Source organism: Scardinius erythrophthalmus, assembly GCF_964197995.2.
Source record: "Scardinius erythrophthalmus genome assembly, chromosome: 6".
Lineage (NCBI taxonomy): Eukaryota > Metazoa > Chordata > Actinopteri > Cypriniformes > Leuciscidae > Scardinius > Scardinius erythrophthalmus.
The window spans coordinates 21413221-21434840 of NC_138226.1; the positions used below are offsets into that span (position 1 = coordinate 21413221).

Sequence of the window (21620 nt, forward strand, 5' to 3'; positions counted from 1 at the left end):
TATTCTGTCATTATTTACTCACCCCTATGTTGGTGAGTTGCTTTCTTCTGTTGAACACAAAAGAAGATAACCAGACAGTTGACGGAACCCATTGACTTCCATAGTATTTTTTTTTCCTACTATGGAAGTCAATGGTTGCCTGGCTTCAACTGTCTGGTTACCAACGAACATTCTTCAAAATATCTTCTTTTGTGTTCAACAGAATGAATACATTAATACGGGTTTGAAACATGGGTGAGTAAATAAAAAAAAAGAATAAAAAAAGAATAGTATAGGCCTGGTAGAAAATAATTAGTAAAAAAAATCATTTAAATTTTTGGGTGAACATAAGTTTCGGACAAAAATAGCTGGTTAAAGTGCGGTCACATTGCTGTTGTTCGGCATGTTTTTGCGAGATCCACGCGATCTCGAATTTCGCGTCTGTGTGAACGATTTTCCCCATGCCATTGTCAATTTCGACTCGAAATTTGAAAATGTTGTCGGATTTTCCAAGGTCACCAACAGCAATCTGTTTGGTTTGACTTCTGTGTGAGCTGTGCGTCATACATCTCTACACTATTGACAATGGATATTTTCCCGCGAACGAAAGCTCCAAACGGAATTTAAAAAAAAAACATTACAACACAGCGACATTACTATAACTTTCCCTCCCTGCCTGCCCACCTTTTTTTTTACAGACTCGTGCCCAAACCTCCCAGGATGTCCTCGCTGCAGTTTGTAGAGCGAACACATACTGGATTAAATCCAATACGTAGTGGATTTTTTTCTTCTTCCCTAAAACAGGTAAAGGTGCTGTTTTGATAAATGCCAGCCCAGTAGCTTCTGGCGTACTACCTCCAGTAACCGCTAGAGGTCACTGTTGTGCAGGATGTAAAGTTATTAGATAAAGTGATATTTCCTTAATTTTTCGAAACAGACATGAAATGGTTATTGCAGACAGCAGCCTCTCCTTATAAATGTTTAAACCTTATTTTTAATGTTTGTTCATTTGTCTTAACCTTTTTTATTTTATGTAAACGTTTGCCATATATTGCACAAGTTACAAACATGAATTTGTTCAGACAATACATAACATGTATACAGGTACAGTATGTATTCACAAGTTATAAAAAGCTAATGGTGCTGGTTGGTGTCTCTCTTCCAGGGGTTTTCATTGGGCCATTTCAAAAGGCCGGACTCAGGGGTGGGAATGTTTGTTTTCTGCTTCACACACTGCTGAACATTCACAACTGCACGAGGAGTGAACATTCAGTTTGCAAGCCTGTCAAAACTTCTGACTTAAGAATTGAGCTCTTAATGTCAGCAGAATGAAGATCGATATTCATAATCATATTTTACCAAAGGAATGGCCCGACCTGAAACAGGTAGGTTGCGTAAGGTGTGAAAGTTATCTTTAGTTATGGGTCATAATGGGTTAACCAGGATTAAGTGGCTTATAACATATTTGTCATTTTTTCAGTTATTTCACTTGCCAGTTGCCTTGCGTCTTTAGACAAGCCTCTATATTGCCCCTGTTGGATTTTGATATGTTTGGGTCAGCTGTACATTAAAGTTTATTTAATATAGGCCAAAATGTGCCTGTCCAAATATAAAGGACATCTGCTTTTCAATTTTTAGATTATATGTTAATGTTAAAAATGTCTTTTCAATACTAAAAGTGACACGACAAGACACGGCCACAGATTTACTCATAATATGTATGCATCTGTTAAACATTAATGAAAGGGTTTGATCACTAACCCTGACCTTTATTGCTTGTTTATCTGACCGAGCTAAGGAAGAATTCTATTAATCATTTCTCAAGTTTATTTTATTTAGTCAATACTTTATTGCCATAGTAAAAGTGTAATATTTTTATAGCATAAAATTACATTATAAAATTAACTTCAATATTGACATTTCATGTTTCACAGAGGTATGGATATGATGGATTCATTCAACTCCACCATCACTGCAAAGTAAGTTCAAAATCTGCACTGGAACATGAAACAAAATGTTTTCCTGCACTGATGATAGTGGAAGAACACCAGCTGGATGGAAAAGGTTCTGCATGCTTGGCCATAGATCCAGCTGGCATGAGCTCTTCCTGAGAGAAAGTGTGAGTGTGTGAGACAAGGGCGTAGATTTGGTTTGAACATTGGGGGGGTTGAAGTTTGGGTATGCCTCCTGATATTGTGATCATGGTATAAATATTGGGGGGGTTGTAATGCATAGATTTAAATATTGGGGGGGTTATCTCCCCCCCATCCCCCCCACAAACTACGCCCCTGGTGTGAGAGTATGTTACGACCCCCATGAGGAATGAGTGGGCAGCAGAGACGGATCTGATCCTCCACTCAGAGCAGGAGGATGTTAAAACTTCTGCCAGCCTCATACCTGCAGGCCTTTAGAGTAATTGGATTGTTCTGCGTTTCTGCTGGTGTCTCTGGTGGTTTCTGGTCGACTCAGACTTATTCTGTTCTATGTTGCAGTAGGAAGAACTATTTTAAAACTGAATAAACAGACATAATGGGGAAAAATGCTCATTAAGCAGTCCAGTTTTTTTTTTGCTTGAATTCCTTATCAGGCAATACTGCTTTTCTTTTTAAACCTTTTCTTTAAAAAATACTTATTTTTTAGATTATCAGTCAGGTGTGTGTGTGTGTGTGTGTGTGTGTGTGTGTGTGTGTGTGTGTGTGTGTGTGTGTGTGTGTGTGTGTGTGTGTGTGTGTGTGTGTGTGTGTGTGGAAAAAGAGGACATCAGGCCTTCCCTGGGCTCCCTGTAAGAGCAGCTGTAGAGCGCCACATGGGGTTTAGCTTCAGTAAAGTAGCAGAATAAAACCCGATCATCTTGAGCACAACAATGCGGCTGCTGCACATAATCACACACATAGACTTTAATAAATCTTACCATTTCAACTGTGCATTATAAACTAATAAACATACAACAATATAGAGCGAATGACTGCAATAATAAAACTAAAATAAAACTTAAACTGTATTTGGTTGAATGAATGGCACTCCATATTAAAAAAAAATCCATATTCTTTGATCTGCAAATAAACATTGATTCCTGATGTAAAATGTGCTTGTCATGCCAGAAACTTTGCACCTCCTCTCATTCCAAAGTCCTTTGCATTGTATTACTGTGTGAATTTGACTTTGCTCTTCACTGCCGCCAAGTGGCTGAAAATACTAACTGTCATGTAGCAATGTGTCAGAAATTCACAGAAATGTCAGATGCGGAAAATATCTTCTTAAAAGAAACACCATGGGTTGTTGTGTACCAGGGAGAAGCTAAAATGATGAAGGATGGAACATTGTTCAGAGTGATCCAGGAGAACTGCTGGGATGCAGATGCTCGGATTCTGGATATGGACAAACATGGTAAAGAGTGAAGCAGTGTTCAACTTCGGATCTATCTATCTATCTATCTATCTATCTATCTATCTATCTATCTATCTATCTATCTATCTATCTATCTATCTATCTATCTATCTATCTATCTATCTATCTATCTATCTATCTATCTATCTATCTATCTATCTGTCTGTCTGTCTGTCTGTCTGTCTGTCTGTCTGTCTGTCTGTCTGTCTGTCTGTCTGTCTGTCTGTCTGTCTGTCTGTCTGTCTGTCTGTCTGTCTGTGCGTGTGTGCGTAGAAATATCTTTTAATTCTTATTCACGTTTATTTCTACTTTATCTACAGATCAGTTCAACTTTAGTTCATTGTTTTATTTATTACAGAGATTTGTTTTAATTTTTTTTTTTTCAGGAGTGACAGTACAGGCCCTATCCACTGTGCCTGTGATGTTCAGCTACTGGGTAAGAATCAGTGTAAAAATGAACCAAACACTCGGACTTTTCTCTTAGATTACATAAAATCCCATATTTACCTATTTTACAGTACCGCTATAAATTCTTTTTGATGCTTGTCGTCGATTATTTCAGTCTAATGTTCCTCTGCATTTCTTAAGGCCAAACCCCATGACACACTGGACCTGTGTGGGATTCTGAACGATGATCTGGCTGCTACAGTGAAGCGATACCCAAAGCGTTTTGTTGGGCTGGGCACTCTGCCCATGCAGGCCCCTGATCTAGCTGTACAAGAGATGAGACGGTGTGTGAAACAGCTAGGCTTTCCTGGAGTGCAAATTGGCTCCCATATAAACACATGGGACCTCAATGCCCCAGAGCTATATCCTGTCTATGCTGTAAGTGCATTTGCCTTTAGTAGAACATGCCACATTCACACTAAAGTATTTGGTGTCTTTTTTTTTTTGTCAAGTAGTCATTCAGTTGTGTCTCAGTGTGTGTAGGGCATTTTAAAAGTGTTTTCCCTCTTACAACAGGCCGCTGAGGAACTAAACTGCTCGATATTTGTGCATCCGTGGGACATGCAGACAGATGGCAGAATGGCAAAATACTGGCTGCCTTGGTTAGTTGGTGGGTTTGATTGAGTGTCTTGACATGGGGCATTCTACGTTTTTTTTTTTATATTTAATAGCAGATTGTGATCATTTTTATTGAATCAGTTTTATTGAAGACTAGTATATATATCCCAGTCATTGTTTGACCCCACTTGATTTCTTTCTGACAGGTATGCCAGCCGAAACTACAATGGCAGTTTGTTCCATGATTTTTGGTGGTGTTTTTGAAAGATTTCCCAAACTTAAGGTCTGCTTTGCTCACGGAGGTAAAAATATTCATGCTGTGTTTGGATAATCATGATTTCATGTACAATGATAACCTTGAACTATAAAGACAGGTGTGTTTTTTGTGGTGTGGATGTGGTGTTATAGTTCACACTTTGTGTTCCAGGTGGTGCTTTTCCATACACCATTGGCCGAATTGAGCATGGCTTTAATGTGCGCCCTGATCTTTGTGCCGTCGACAACAAAATCAACCCACGCAAATACATAGGATCTTTCTACACTGACTCTCTAGTGCATGACCCACTTTCACTGAAGTTACTCATGGAAGTCATAGGAAAGGTAGTCATTTTAATTCTTATACCAGCACTAATGCTAAATCCCCTAGCAACCACCATACTGTTGAGTTACAACAATGGGCTAAGTGAAGTTAGTGAACTCTTTTATGTGCTATTTTAGTTTTTAATAAAGTTTTCTGCTTTTTGCAGGATAAAGTGATGTTAGGAACAGATTACCCATTTCCACTGGGGGAACTGGAGCCAGGCGCATTGATTGAATCCATGGATGAGTTTGATAGTTTGCTAAAGGTACAGTATAAGAAACTTCTATCTATCTATCTATCTATCTATCTATCTATCTATCTATCTATCTATCTATCTATCTATCTATCTATCTATCTATCTATCTATCTATCTATCTATCTATCTATCTGAACACACTAGGTTTTATTTATAATTTTCCAAATTTCAAATCTTCTATGTTGCTGCTGAAATATTCAGTTTGGGTAATAATACTGTGATGAAGTAAATAAATATTAAGTGCATGTAGAGCATACTAATATCCAAATGCTTGTCATTTTACAGCTTATCTTTATTTTACTCTTTTTTTTAGGATAAACTGCTTGCTGGGAATGCTCTGGAATTTTTAGGACTGTCAAGAAAACAGTTTGAGTGACTGATCAGTTGTATTGATGTCTATCAGAACAGAAGTGATTAGACAAAAGAGCTGGAAAATGATAATTAAACCATAGGCAGAGTTTGGGAGTGCAAATAATTTTGTCTGAGCTATGAAAAAAAATAGAATTCATATTTTCTCATTTTATTTGTCTTATCTTATCATGTTAGTGTAGAATGAGTAAAGCTGTTTGTTGTTAGGATTAAAATGTTAGGCTGAATAAATTTGTTTGGCTGGTCTGCCTCAGTGTCTAACGGTGCACATCAATGTCAAAGTGATCAAGATGGCCAATCAAATCAGAGAAGGCGGGTCTGTCTTACTGTCAAGGTCACAACGCAACAAGAGGTGCTGGAAAGACATAAGAATGAATGTGTGCACATTTAAAATAAAATATTATTTTCAAATAGTTTAAATTGATTACTTAATAACTAATTAGACCTAGAACTTTTACCATTCTTGCTTATTTATTCCCTTAAATCCCCTTAATCCTTTAATTATTTAATTCCATTATTTTAGGCCTATTATTACTATTATTATCATTTATTAAATAATAAATCCCCCAGCACAAAAGTGAAACTCCGCATATGAATTCAATCTTACTTGATTTGCTTTATTTTTTTATTGATTTGTGTTTTATTAGGCTATGACACCCTTCTGTCTTTTTTATTATGTTTACAGAATCTATCTTGAGAATACATTTTACAGTATAGGATGTATATACATAGTACAGTTTTCTAGAAAAATATAGTTTCTTGTTTTCTTTCCTATTTACATTTTTTTTAATTAATTATCAGTTACTTTTATTATTATTAGTAAATTATGAAATATGTATTAAATAAATGATGTTGAACCACAAAATATTTTACATTATATTGATCTCAGATCTCTGAACAATTAGTTTCTTGTTCATGTCAGATTTGAATTTCTTATTGATTTGAACAAATGTGTTTTGGCACATGTGTGCAAAGAAAAGAGTAAGTACAATTGTCTACAATTTGCACAATGACTAAATGCACATGGCTTGTTGATCAAAACTGATGAGTTGATTCTCAGTGAAATTGTCAAACTCCTCACAACTTCTTAACATTCTTTCATCTAGGGCGACCAGACGTCCCGAAAAATTCGGGACAGTCCCGAAATCTAAGCTGTTGTCCCGAATCCGGCCCTAATTGTCCCGAAAATTATACTAAAGCAAATTCTTGAGTAGTTATTGTCTGATAAAACATTAAAAACTCCGTGGAGGTTGAGTCGTCCTGCAGCCAGCCCCCGCCGGCTGCAGCATCTTTTTCTTTTTTTGAAGTTCAACAAAGATACCGTAGGCGCGAATTAAAATGCATTGATAAGCGAGCGCGAGTTGCCGCAGCCGCGAGGACAGGCAGCCAGTAAAGGAGTGATTGATTGGTCGCGGCACTGTTTGAAAAAAAAAAAAAAAACTTCGGCCTAATGTCTGATGTTGGGTTACACAAAGCAAATCATCTACACAATTATTTAGTTTTCTTATTTAATGACCGACAATTTCGTCATAATAATAATTTTGGCATAAGGCTTATTAGCGTTACTATAGCCTGAAATGTCTGATTTACGCACTGTTACAACAGTCTTTTTTTTATTTTTTGGTCACAATGACATTTGAGTGTTTTTTACTATTTAACTATAGGCTATGTAGTCTAATATCATAGTAGGACTACCCCAAAACCTCCCCAAAAAACACTGCTACCCCCCCCCCCCCCCCAGTCCCGAATTTCAGCCAATCTCATCTGGTCACCCTACTTTCATCGTGTGAGCCATCACATGCAAAATAATTCATTCAGTGATAGTAATCTGTCAGACATGTTATATTCCAAAAATATTTATAACATAATGTTTGTAATGTTTGCTAAATTGGCAAATGGCCTGCCGTTGCAATAAAATGGAATCACAATCTTCTCAACCAAATATGGAGTTTGCTGACAGGACAAAATATTGTGAGTTGTGATATTCCAGCCAACAGTTGTAACATTTGCACTTACAGTTTAAAGATTGTTAAAATTGTTTAAAAAATGTGCCAAAGAGATTAAGAAAAACTGTAATACAAAATGCAAAAGGATGATAGGCCACCGTTTAAAAAGGGAGTCTGGTGTTTGCTCTGAATAAATCACTAAAAAGGCTTTTGATAAAACATTTTTGTCTTTCAAAGTATTTCTTTAACCACCCAGTTTGTGTACACCTATGAGTCATGACATCATCATTCTTCATACTATAAAATATATACGGTAACAACTAACTATTAATGACGTTGCTGTGCCTAATAAACTACAGTTCCCAGCAGCAACGCTTTCTGAGACGTACGTCAAGGACGTGACGTATGTGAAAATACGTGACGCTCGCTCTCTGTTCGTTTGCTGGACGGTAATGGCGGCGTGCCGGGGATCATCGTCCAAATGGTTTTTCACCCGGGAGCAGCTCGAAACCACCCCGTCCCGTCGTTGCGGAGTGGAGCCAGACAGAGAGCTGTCCTATCGACAGCAAGCCGCGAATCTTATTCAGGACATGGGCCAGAGACTAAATGTGTATCCTTCATACGCGTTGTTCAACAGCAAGGCCCATTTGTGTCTCTCGCTGCGACTGTTTGTTTTACTTTCACACCAGTAATATCTGTCATTTCAGGTTATCGTGAATATATGTAATAGTTGTGACCTCGGCTGAAATGATTAGAGATAGTCAGTTTATCCTCGTTATGTTAGCAGCTCGTGCAAATGTCTTGCGCAGGTTGTTGCTAATTAATGTTAATGTTCAACAAATGACTGACGTACAATTTGTATATTTACATGTTAGCCAGTTTGCTAAAACTACGTCTGTCTAATCGTAACATGATAATAAGCTAGTTGTAACTCGATTTGTGTTTATGTTCTAGTTGCTAATGCGCGCGACAGCACGCATCTCACGCGCATGTCAATAGCACGCGAGCAGGCCGGTTACCGTAAATATTAAAGCCGCTCTGCACTACTAACGTTAAACCTGTCAAAATATGAATTATGTGATTGTTTCGGTGTTTGTTGAAAATATATATGTTGGCTTTGCGACCACCTTGTATCGATACGAAACACGAATACGTAGTTGTAAGTAAATGGTTGAAGTTGCATAATCCTACGTTTTCCTTAACTCTAAAAATAAGTTCTCAACTCACAATAAATACTGCCATTGTTTACATGCACAGATTTTATATGTACCACTCTTTCACCAAATTCCACAGAAATGTAAGTGTTTCCATCCACACTGCCTGCATCCATTGCATGTAGCCTTTTTAACCATTTGAATATTCATGAGCTTCTGTGTTTCATTTCATCTGGAGTGTAAGAATGTTTCCACAGTCCTGGCATTGCAACCGTTAATGCAGATTTTAAAATTAAATTGGAATGGAAACATAGAATTATGTGTTAACTGCAGATGAAGTGTCACGATGAACATGTGAGAGACACTGGTAATATCTGGTCTACCCAGCTGTGATGACATTTTTCATATCAGTCTTGAAGGATTAGTGCACCCTAAAATGAACATTTTGTTATCAGTCACTCACACTCATGTTGATCATGTCGATCCAAATCCGTAACTCATAACTTAACTTAAGCCTCATTGGTTCCCGCAGGTCAAGCAAACATGTTTGAGCTTTCGTTTACCATATCTGACGTGCTTTATGTGCGTTGATCAGTGTTTTTATGAATAAAAGCCTAATTAAATCGGTTCATATAAAGCATTTGTGTCTCTTCAGAAAACTAATCCGCTCGATTCATATGGATTTCTTTTACAATATCTTTATGAACTTTTCAAAGCATCTACATTTTGAGTGAATGGACTTTTAATGGTGAGACTGAAATCTCTCAGGTTTCATTAAAAGTGTCTTCATTTGGGTTTCGAAGTTAACAAAAGTTTTATAGGCTTGGAATAAAATGAGGGTGAGTAAATGATGATATAATTTTCATTTTAGGGGGAAATAACCCGTTAAAGTAGACTTGCATCTTTCAACGTGATCATATAATCTTTTCTTTCCTCTACAGACCATCTCCCCAACAACTTTATTTCTGGCTGCAAAAGTTGAAGAGCAACCACGGAAACTCGAACATGTCATTAAAGTAGCGCATGCGTGTTTAAACCCACAAGAGCCTCCACTGGATACAAAGAGTAATGTAAGTCATGGGTATTATTATTGATTTTATTTCCTCCACCTTTTCATCATACTGAATAATTTCCGGTTCACTTGCCTCCATAAGAGTGTTTAGATTCTGTCGCTACAGAATCAGGAGTCTCACTAGTCAACTCTAAACAACTCGACTTTGATCATGGGTTTCTCATCTGCCAAATGTTTTTTTTATTTGTATAATTTTTTCTTGTATGTATGTCACATCCATTAATTAACATTAAGGGTTAGTTCAACAAAAGTGAAAATTCTGTCAACGTTTACTCACGCTACACCAAATGAACCAAATTAATGTATGCTTTTATTTAGGGCTGTGCGATATAGCTAAAAAATGTATCACAATATAATGTTTCATATTGTTCGGTATCGATAATTATTGACATTTTTTTTTAGAATCTTTTTTTTTTTAAAGACATGTAGAAAAGTTTGGGTTTAAACCACTGTTTTTTTTTGTGGGGGGGGGGGGGGGTTATCTACATTATTAAGGCAAACAACAAATTATATTAGTTTTGCAGTCAAAAACAAAAAATGTAAACAAAAATATCTATGTCTTATATTAAGAAAAAAAAAGTAAGCGTTTTATATAGGACACAGTGGTGTCACGGTTCAGTATGTTTTCAATACAGCAAAAAGAAAGAAATGCCAGAGAAATTTCCTTGATTAAAAAAATAAATAAATATTTTTAAATAAGTTTGAGTTTTCCTACATCTTGAAACTTTTAGTTTTACAAATGGGGGTAATCTTTGAAGGATAAACAAATAATGTTTCATCACTAAAAATAACTAGGGCTGTCAAAAGATTAATCGCGATTAATCACATCCAAAATAAAAGTTTGTGTTTACATAATATATGTGTGTGTACTGTGTATAATTAAATTTGTATATATAATACACACACATGCTTGTATATATTTAAGAAAAATGTGTAATTTATATATATAGCCTAAAAAATTATATTTATATATAATATAAATTATATATAAATATATACAGTATATGTATGCAAATATTTCTTAAATATATACATGCATGTGTGTGTTTTTATATATACAAAATAATTATACACAGTACACACACATATATTATGTAAACAGAACACAAACTTTTATTTTGGATGTGATTAATCGCGATTAATCTTTTGACAGCCCTAAAAATAACATTTAAATATTATAATATTTGAGTTGCTGGAAAAAGACTTGTGACGTACTTGAAAGCATTTTACTATTCCTGCCAAACTCTCATGGTTACAGTTAGTGTTACTACATTAAATCCATGTTGAATGTTGCTGATCTTTGGACTTAAAGCCTGTAACTAGTTCATTCATGGCACAATGTTTCTCCTGGTTTCCATGCCAGCTCTGTTTGATCTAGAGATCAATAGAGAATAGAGATCTACAGTTAATAACGAAATTTGAATGCTTTTAATGAAAATATCGAGTGCCGTATCGTTACCGACAATGGTGTACCGTCGATAAATACTGATACCGTTTTATCGCCCAGCCCTACTTTTATTCACATGTGAGTTTGGTAAGCACATATAAATAGACCACATCAAATATGGTCAAGAGAAGCGCAAACGTGTTTGCTTGATGCATGAGAATTAATGAGGTTTGGTCTTGCCTGTCATGCAAGCACTTTTGAGCTTTCTTTTGACCATATTTACAGGCTTGTAGCGGCATAGGGTAAATTATGACACAATTTAAATTTTTGGGTGAACTATACCTTTAACTACTCTAACTAGCCATTTAAGGAGGACAAATGCCTCTGATATTTCTCTACGTTCCTGTTCATGTGAAACTCACAGACTCCCTTTGATTCTCCAGCAATGATGTAAATGAGGCTTACAACTGAAAATGGACTAGTGAGACACTGACATTAGACATCCAGTGTGTCAGTGCTAGGACATAAATCTCCCTTGAATTAGGAAAACATTGTCTTGAGGGTCTTAATTTATAAAAAGTGTTAAATTGTGCGGCAAAAGATTAGTGTTGCCTGTAATTGGAAGAGTGCAGAGAATTCTGTTTATTGGATGAAGATACAGAAAGACACATTACAAGCCTCATGTAATGATTGTCTATTGAACTTCAGGCATACCTCCAGCAAGCTCAAGAGCTGGTGATACTTGAAACCATAGTGCTGCAGACTTTAGGTAAGTCTATGGAAGGAGGTTCCTTTGAACTGAATATTAGAGTGAACATAGAGGCTTGCTGACAGTGGTTCACCTTTGAAAAAAAGTTTGAATTAAAAAAAAAAGCATTTCCACTCAGTTTTTGACTGAAAAGTTGTATCATCATGGCTAAATTTAAAGACAGAATGGTGATCTTAATGGTGATCTTAAGCTTTGATGCAATGAAGTCAAATTGATTTCAGTTAATCTTGGATCTTCTGATTCTTATTATTTTACACCAGGACACATGGGTATCAATGATTCTGCATTGTTTTAAAGGCTTTGTTCTAAATAATGCATGATTCTTTCATGATCCACAGGTGTTGAAAATTGTGTGATTCAGTTAGGAATTAAATTCATGTGCTTTATATTGCAGGCTTTGAAATAACAATTGAACATCCACACACTGATGTTGTGAAATGTTCCCAGCTAGTCCGAGGTATAGACTTTACTTCATATGCTCTCTGCAATCACCATTAGAAATAAAACAGTGCTGACTTAATCTATTAATCTGAACTATTGGCTTTTGAACTATGGTTAAGCATGCAGTTCATGGAGAGGTAAACCTCACTGATTTGAGTGTAATTAGGTCTCGTTTTTACTTGCATATAGAGTTTTACTCACTCTTTTGCCTTTCTCTTTCTCTCTGTTTACTTTCACAGCAAGCAAGGATCTGGCACAGACTTCCTATTTCATGGCTACCAACAGGTTGTTATCCAGAACCTCATTTGTTGCACTGTGACTGCACACTATAGCTTCCTTTACTGCAGGTTACCCTACCAGTGTCCAACACCCTCCTTGCACCGGTGGCTACTGGGACGCCCCCCCTCTCAAACATGCCCTCAGATCGGGGTGCGGAGGGGGTCCGGCGGCACCGGCCCCGGTTGCAGTGCGGTGTATTGTACGAGGGATCATTGTTGGCACAGAGGGGTTGAATGCACAATGTGAAGTGTAGTGGTGCTCTTGAACCTCACGTTTGCTCGGTTACAGAAGTGCATTTGTCTAAAAAAGACACTTTGGTAGCCTGAATAGCAGCTAAAGATTACACAGATGTAAACATTACATAGAAGTTCTCACGGTAAGTACCCAGACCCCTTTGTTTTTTTCTTATGATTTTGTTATTCTCAAAGTGATAATTAAACCATGTTTTGGTCTTTCGTATTCAAACTATTTAGAAGTATTTTTTATTTTATTTTTTGTCATTCAATGCCTGAATTGATTTGTGAGATAAAGACATCTGTGCTTCCATTGTGATGTACCTGTTTTAACGCAAGCAAACCCATTAAGGACCTGTTTGAATTTGTAAATTTAAATAATTGTTTCAGTGGCTTATTATTTGTATACACCCTATAATCTGTAAAAAAAATGTTGTCTATATTAGGTGTGTAACACAAGGTCCTTAAAGGGTGTAGTCTTCCTTGTAATTTAATCAAATTTGATTTTGTGTGTTCCCCCTCATTGTTTATTTATTGTCTTCATTAAGTTAGGTTAGTTGTCATTAGTATTTTCCCATTTTTTGCAAAGGGATACTGCAGCACTATATGCGATGTCTGAACATGGGACTAGAGCAGCATATGTTTAACACGTGGTTTGCATATAAAAGGGACGTTCTCAAACAAGAGCATGTTACCCAAAGGACGCGGACTTTAACTGAATTGATAAATCAGCCCCAGTTTCATATGGCCAATGACAGTTGATGGATGATCCCTTGTGTGTTTTTCCTTCAATTTTTTATTCTGTTAAGATATCGAGGCTGTATTGTTTTTATCACAGATAGCTAATGCATTTTATGAATGTTGCAGTCATAATTTGTTTGTCTTTGTTGCATTAGGATTTAAAAGCTCCTCTCACCCCATGTCCAAACATTGATTCTGTTCTGTAGCACAAGGTTACCATCCAGCTTTGACTGAGGCTTCAGTTTATTGTTATTCATTTTCAAAAGACAGTAAAACACATTTTTTTTAAAAGATTGTTAGCATGTTGGTTGAGAAATGTACGATTCTTCATTGTTTCTTTAGGGTTTAGGGACTATTGATGCAGTTTTTCTTCTGGCATCAGTATAGCAGAAAAAGTGACTAGGCAAATTCACAGAGATTAAAGAATAAACACTTAATGAGGCCGAACAGCGTTACGCCTTTCATTACACGGGTTTACATTTCTTATGGTAAATATGGATGGTAACCATATGCTTGTTTGCTTCACTGTTCCCTACAATTCTGTTGACTGCAGGTCTTTTCACCTGTTATTGAATGTACTGTTTTATGTCAGTAGTATCAATTTACCCTTGATTATGAGTAACAAACCTTTTTTTTTTTTTGCTAGCACAGTTTTAATTCCTCAGTAAAATTTATTTTATGGAATCTTTTTTAGACTTTTTACTGCTATTTTAAACTTCAAATGTAGGTATGCTACAATCGATCAACTGCTGATCAGAATTGGCTGACTGCAGTCTGACAGTAGGCCTTGTAGACCATTTCCTCATAAGCCTTTCTGTGTATTCTTGTATGGATATGTTGAGTAAGCCTACTTGTTTTTGTTTTATCAACTTAAAACCAGTATTGGATGTAAAACAAATCTTGATCAGAGCATCCCTACTCATGTTGTCTTTTTCCATTCAGATTGTACCTTTTTGTAGGGCACAAAATATGAACAGAGAAAAAAATGCTTTTATTTTAATGTCTAAATTGTAAAATGTGACTAAATTACATGCCGCTATATCAAGTAGTTTCCGAACTGTGCAAGCAAATTTTGGAAGTATGTTGCTCAGAATTGGGGAACATCTTAGTGCCTATAATGCTTTCTTAACCTTAATAATACGTTCTAGATGTTCAACATTGCATTCCATCTCTTCAGCAATTGATCATTTTGTGCTCTTTCTTTGTTGTCTTTTTTCTTCCTCCATGACGTGCTGCTCTTGCAGTCTGCACCTCACCACCTTCTGCTTGCAGTACAAGCCCACAGTCATCGCCTGTGTTTGCATTCACCTGGCTTGCAAGTGGTCCAACTGGGAGATCCCCGTTTCCACTGATGGAAAGCACTGGTGGGAGTATGTGGACAACTTAGTTACACTTGAACTTCTTGATGGTAAATGGACATTCCCCTAAATTTCCACACAAGGCTCATTTTGTCCTATTTGTAAGTCACCCATCATTTATAGTCATTTGAATTTTGTTGTAGAACTGACCCACGAGTTTCTGCAGATACTGGAGAAGACACCTAGCAGGTTAAAGAGGATTCGTAACTGGAGGGTGAGCAGTTAGACTAAATCATCCATTTGGTGTCTTTACATTGTTAAATGTGGTTAAATTACACACAGTTGCTACATTTATTTCTAGGCTACACAAGCGGCTAAGAAGCCCAAATCAGATGGTCAGGGCTCAGATAGCAGCTCTTTAGCGGGACCCTCGTTAACACAGGACCTGTCCTTGATGGATGCCCTTCCTGGGGTCTCTACAAATACAGCATTCTCCAAAGCCTCCACGTCTTTCCCAGTGACCCTGCCGGGCAACTCAAGCAGCAGTCTTTCTCTTGATTCTATTGCCAGCATGCAGGGAACCTCTTATACTTACACCGCCCCCAGTGACTGGCCTCAGGACCAAGTACGCTCAGACCTGTATTCTGTCAAACAACTTCCTCCACACACATCTATGCACCCACATCGGCCTGACAAAAGTACAGAGATCAACCCTGCCAAACATGAACACAAGGCCAGTGGTGGTGCCAAGCACCAGGCAACAACCTATCCTCCACCTGCAGCACCCACACAGAAAATGTCTCTGGACAAGTACAGGGAGAAACACGCTGCTGAACTGGCGGTGCAGAAACGCAGGCAAGAGCAGCAGAGTGTGGAGACTGAGGTCTATGTTGCTCCAACACAGACAGATTACCGCAAACATTTACCCCAACTGTCTCACGGGCAGCAGGGAGCAGGAGTCACCACTGCCTCGCCCCTGAAGATGAAACTGCCTGTCCCTGGGCAGGACAAGCTCCTGGACAAACGCGAGAAAGGCAGCTCTTTAAAACTGCGTCTTCCAGTCCCCTCCCAAACCGAGAAAGGCGGATCAAGTAAGGAGGAGCTAAAAATGAAAATAAAGGTGTCCTCTGAGCGGCACAGCTCCTCAGACGAGGGTGCTGCAAAGAGCAAACATTCCAGCCCGCTTGTGAGCAAGGAGAAACACAGAGACCACTCAGCCCATCGTCACCATCACAAACACGGCCACTCGCACACACACACACATAGCGGCAATGGCAGGAGCGTCCTCGAGGCACCCGCAGCTAGTTCGGCCCTTAGGAGCCCATTAGGTCCTGTTGCAGATGGTGCGAGCTCAGCTTCCAGTTCCTCACGCAAGAGGGTGAACCCCGACGCCAGCCACAATCACCACTCCAAAAAGAACAAAAGCTCCAAAGGCGGTGCAGGTAGTTCCTCTCATTGTTCATCTGTTCAGCTGTGTGTGTCATCTCACAACTCTGTTCTTAACCTTCCCTTCCCCCCTCCCCCTGTCACATACCAGGTGGGCTACGGACATCTCAACACCCTAGTGAAACTGGACAGGAAACCAGTGGAGAGCCATGGCCCTGAGGGCGTCGGCCTAGCTAATGGCCAACACACAGACTACAAAGATACTTTTGACATGCTTGATTCGCTGTTTAGTGCCCATGGAATGGACTCTTGAACTGATTGGAAAAGAGGATAAGATATAAAAGAAAAATCAAGTATAGATTTCTTTAAGAAGAAGAGAAAAAACAGGAATGTGAAGAGTAAGAGAAAGAAAATAAAAATGCTTCCCGATCTTCTGGCAGTTCGGTTAAGTCTAGCCATCTCTGTGTAACTGCTGCTTTTTTCTCAGTATTTCCTCATGAACAGTCAGTATGAATGCTTAAGCCAGTATGTGAAATTCAGGGCCATTATAGTTTAAAAAAAATCTTTACGTGATAAAAATAAGTAATGAAAGTTTTGCCACAGTGAACATTTATAAGACTGAAAGCAGCCTCTAAAACAACTGACGCTCCTCTCATTTGTTAGTTAGAAGGAATGCAGAATCAAGATTTAAGTTCCATAGTTCCTTGAATGTTTTTTTGTTACCTTCCCCTCATCTGATACCCTCTATATGAGCTGCATGTTTAAAATGAAAGGGACGAGTTGTTTACAGAATGTGGAGAAAAATTTACATACATTCTTGTATGTTAAAAGCTGTACCATAACTACTCAGGTTTGGAGCTGCTTGTAAAATGTATATATATATATATAAATATATGGGGGGGATTTTGTGACTCAGTGTTAGAATCTATTGTTGCAATTTCTAGCACAGCCTTCCAGTGATGTTTGAACTGGTGTTCCAGAAGAGGGTGAACTAGCAGGCAATCTACACCCTGCCAATTACCTGGCATGTTGTCAGAGGCCATGCAATTTGTACCTTTTTTGACCTTCAAGATGACCTTAAGCTGGATGCCAAAGGTTGTGCCTCAAAAAGTGTAGTTCTATGAAGTTTACATAACCTTCGCTGTGAAGTGCATTTTTATATATTTCTTGGCTTGAAGAAGTAGCCTATTTGTGCAACTCTGTAAGTCAATAACAAATAACAAGAAACAGGTGGGTATAAAGAGATTGATTTCATTATCACAGTGCTGACCCAAAGAGATCTGGGCTTTCACAGGCCCTCAACATTATTTCTGAATACGGATGAATGGTTTTGATATTTTGATTTAGTTTTTTTTTTCGGTGTGAGGTTATTGGTAAACGAGGCCAGCATTGTACAAACCATCATTTTACTTTTGATCACTGAATTGCAGTTGGATAAGGCAAGTGCAAACCCTGGCACCCCCCCCTCTTCCCCTCCCCAATTTTATTTAGATTTAATAAATTACATGGTTTCCACTACCTTAACCTCAGTCTTTGATCATTTGTGTTAAAAGCTTATTGCCACTTTAGTCAAATGACTATTTACAGTTCTTTAATGTGTTTTAGTAAATTATATTTTCCCCATGTCAAATGTTGGGTCACATGGTCAATTTGCTTTGTATCAATGTTTTCAAAAGTTACTTTTTGATTTGGTGAACAAGTTTTCAGTTCACTGGTCTATTGCAGGTTTGGCTGTGATGAGAGATGAATGGATGTCTTAACAGTTCCTCTGCTGACGGTCGTTGCCTTGGATCTCTGCAAACAGAAACAATTTCCCACTGTTACAAAGCACACAAGAAATGTGTGGAAAACATAGGCTGAATTTATACAGTGGATTTAAAAACTTCACAAAAAGAACCAGAGCAAATATTTCTTCCTTTTTGAGTAAAAGAGCAATGTACCTGGTTAGGCAAGCCTGGACAAAGTGCTTTGCATGTGTAGAGTAGTCATCAGACAGAGAAGGCATTAAGCCCTTTCTAGCTCCAATGTAAAAAAGGGCTGCCATCTTGTTCATGTGTGCAAGGGGTGGTTTTCCTGTGGCCATTTCGAACACAGTGCAGCCAATGCTCCAGATGTCTGATTTCCGTCCATGACCTGTCTCGCTTATCACCTCTGGTGCCATCCAGTATGGAGTACCATGCACAGACTTCAAAAGGTCACTCTTACTTCCATTTGAAGTCTGAAGACAGCTAAGACGACGAGCGCAACCAAAGTCGATTAACTTGATCACTCCGGTGGGCATAAGCATGATGTTGTTCCCCTTCAAATCCCTATGGATGACCCTGTTGGCATGAAGATAGGCAACACCTTCCAGAATCTGTTGAGTGTATAGAACAAAGACCTTCTCTGGCAATGGTCCAAACCGGCTCAGGATATTTGAGATGGAGCCACCTGGAACATACTCCATGAATATGCTTACAGTATTCTCGCAGAGAGCTGTTCCCAAGAAACCAATTATGTTAGTGTGATGAAGGTTCTTAAGAAGCTCCACTTCTCTCTCCAGGCGATCATACTCTTTTTCTGCCATCTCTGAAGTTGAAGCATCCAGTGCCACTTGTTTTACTGCAATCAGCTGACCTTGACTGGTTAGCCCACAATACACCTATAAATTAAGATATAGAACACAATGAGGAACATAAAACCTTTATATCAGATTGTGCTTGGAGAACATTTTGAAAATATTTTTATTTTAAATCTAAAAATGGTGCTTTGAAAATGTTTATCATTTAAACACCTACTGTCCCATAAGCTCCTTTACCCAGAACCTCTCCTTTTGTCCATGTAATAGCTTCATGTGAGCAAGATCCGAGAGTGTTGTGTAGTTCACCCAAGGAAACACCCTGATGGATGAAAGAAACTCAAGTTGAGGAGCCATAGAATATTGACTTAAGGAATGGGGTAGCCATCCCTGCTTTTGGAGAGCTATCATCCTGCAGAGTTCAACCCCAATAAAATGCACCCATACCAGCAAATCAAGGTGTTCAGGGTAACTGGAAATTGCAGGCAGGTGCACTGAAGCGGGTTAGAGGTGAAGTCAGCAGGAAAGTAGCTCTCCAGGAGCATTGCTGGCTACCCTGACACTATGTACAAGTGAAATATGTTAGAATGTTACCTCATTTTGAAATGTCTTAAATTTTGAAGGCAAGTTATGTTTAAACTCTGTGCCATCTCCATTTTCAGTCTTGAGTGTTTCAACATCTCTTTTCTCAAGTGAGATCAACTCCTCTACCAAAGACCGCAGCAGGTCATCAGTGAGAGGTCCATCACTGGCCTCATCTAAAAACCTCTGGCGCACAGGTGATACCGTTCCGTCACTTGTCCATGTATTGATCAGTGGCTGCATGGGTAATCTGCTCACACATGATATTTCAGGTTCACTTTTAACACCTGCATCCATTAGACTCTGTTCTTGATGTATTATGTCCTTAATAAGATTTGTTTTGGGCACAGTGTTGGAAAGTACTTCTTCAATCACTGACAGTATGGAGGTACATTGTCTTTCTACGCCTGAAATTTCCCTCCCGTCACCAGTAATGATGGGCATTTCAGATTTCTTCTGGACAGGTCCACAAGTAGAAGTTATAATGACATGGCATTTATTCTCTGAAGGAGGAGGGTGTTTCTTCATCCCTTTGGTAACATTATCCCTCCGCTTGAGATGCCTGCACTTAGCTCGACTGGATCTCTCAGATTGTGCTTGTTTCCTTCGATTAACCTCCACTGTTTTTTGGCCCCTCAGTTTTCCATTTATTTGTCTTTTAACTTGAAGCGCTGTATGAACCTGTCTTGCTTTCTCCGCAGAGCAATCTACTCTGAGATTTTCATAAATTGGAGTTGCAAACATTTCATAGATTGCTGGACCTTCGTCTCCCTGACTGATCTTCAGAAACATGTCATTGTAAGTGACATAATCGACAGCAGATCTTGCTCGTTGTGCTACTCCTGATGTAGGCTTTTTGGATGCTCTTGCACTTCTTGGATCTCTGTGAATTTGCTTTTGACTGTTATTGTTTACTTTCTTGTCATCACTTGACCTAATGTGCTGAAAAGGTTCAGAGATCCTTCTTGTTGTTGGGCCTTCATCTGCTGTTTTTTTGCGAGCTATTGTAGGTGCTCTTGGCATATATTTGTTGGTAGTCTCTCCTGCAGTTACTAGGCTTGTGGGTTTACTTTCTCTAAGTTGCAACTTTGATTGAATTGGTGAATGTATCCTGTTCCTTGTACTTTTAACAGTACTTTGATTTCTGTGTGCCAGAACATTGAATGACTGGTTTGTCTGAATAGATGTTTTGCCTTTCCTGTCATTTCCTTTAGTTGTCTTAACTGGTTTGTTTTTTTCATCTGTAGTTTGTTCTACCTCAGTAATATCCACAGTGGTAAAGTGCTTCTCATCTGCGATGAAACAGGATTCTTTGACTAAAGGTTGTATTTCCCTGACAATGCTTTTGTGTCCTTCAGAAACAGAGCAGCAGTCCAAAGTTGGACACTTTCTGTGAATATCCTTTGAGTTTTCAATTGTTTTAGAAGACTTGGGAGATCTCGTATTAGCCTCGATCTCCCTAACAGTCAATGATTTGATAGCTGTATAGCCTTTATTGTTGTCTGAAATTATATTGTTTTTATCTTTTGTGGTATTGCTAATTACAGAACTGACTAAATCCTGAAAATCCAAATAGGTCCCTAATTCCAAATTCAGTGACTTCTCTAATCCCACATGTGTCTTGTGCGCATCTTGAGGCACAGTCTCATCCTCCTCTTGGCTACTACTGCTGCAGGAGTTGCTTTCTTCACTGCCTGATCTGGTGCCTCTGGATCTTCGGGAAGACTGGCTGGAGTCCAATCTTCGTCCAGATTGTGATGAGATGGGCAAGATGCTGCTTTGTTTTAAGATCAGTGGGTGCTCGAGACTTGAACGTGCAGAACCATCTTTGTATCTATTGTCCAGAGGAGTGAGATGTTTGGGTGTCCTTGAACATAGAGTAGGTGGTGTCTGGTAATCACATCACATTCTATTAAAGTCAAGATTTTGTAACTTTTATTATTTGTATGTATTTTTATAAGATTTCACTCACCTTTTGCCTGGTATTGCCATCCCCTGTGTCAACAGCTCTAAGCCCTGTAGTTAATTAAGAAGTTTTATTATATGCTTTCCGTTCATGTGACAACCTTCTCAACAGTATTTTTCATTCATGGCAATAAAATTTGCACACAGACACAACTTAAAAGTATAGTTACCTTCAGCCCCATTAGCTAAGCAAGTACATGTCCTCATTTTTGGTCACACACCAACCACAAGGTA

At 38.3% G+C, this 21620-nt stretch overlaps 3 protein-coding genes across 5 annotated transcripts; 2 read left to right on the forward strand and 1 right to left on the reverse strand.

Moving 5' to 3' along the window:
- The first annotated feature begins 416 nt into the window (after nt 1–416).
- On the forward strand, nt 417–6437 carry acmsd (aminocarboxymuconate semialdehyde decarboxylase). Its single transcript, XM_081368088.1, has 11 exons — nt 417–783; nt 1145–1364; nt 1914–1958; nt 3270–3366; nt 3753–3802; nt 3955–4191; nt 4330–4423; nt 4578–4673; nt 4799–4971; nt 5118–5216; nt 5521–6437. Exons 2-11 carry the CDS (start codon nt 1308–1310, stop codon nt 5581–5583), a joined length of 1011 nt encoding a protein of 336 aa, XP_081224214.1. The 5' UTR covers nt 417–783; nt 1145–1307; the 3' UTR covers nt 5584–6437.
- Nucleotides 6438–7915: 1478 nt separating this feature from the next.
- ccnt2a (cyclin T2a) lies at nt 7916–17804 on the forward strand. 3 transcript variants are annotated; one of them, XM_081369174.1, is made up of 10 exons: nt 7916–8132; nt 8738–8819; nt 9618–9746; nt 11844–11904; nt 12299–12361; nt 12585–12630; nt 14843–15006; nt 15100–15170; nt 15258–16338; nt 16434–17804. In XM_081369174.1, the coding sequence occupies exons 1-10, from the start codon at nt 7975–7977 to the stop codon at nt 16499–16501; spliced, it is 1923 nt and encodes a 640-aa protein (XP_081225300.1). In that variant the 5' UTR covers nt 7916–7974; the 3' UTR covers nt 16502–17804. The 3 variants fall into 3 exon arrangements, 2 of the variants coding, with proteins under 2 accessions (XP_081225300.1, XP_081225299.1); XR_014030373.1 differs by having other exon boundaries at nt 7948–8132; nt 12585–13000; nt 16434–16836; XM_081369173.1 differs by having other exon boundaries at nt 15258–17798.
- Nucleotides 17515–21351, reverse strand: map3k19 (mitogen-activated protein kinase kinase kinase 19). Its single transcript, XM_081369175.1, has 4 exons — nt 19434–21351; nt 19060–19161; nt 18223–18923; nt 17515–18076 (listed from the first exon to the last, which is right to left on the reverse strand). Exons 1-4 carry the CDS (start codon nt 20442–20444, stop codon nt 17986–17988), a joined length of 1905 nt encoding a protein of 634 aa, XP_081225301.1. The 5' UTR covers nt 20445–21351; the 3' UTR covers nt 17515–17985.
- Nucleotides 21352–21620: the final 269 nt, after the last annotated feature.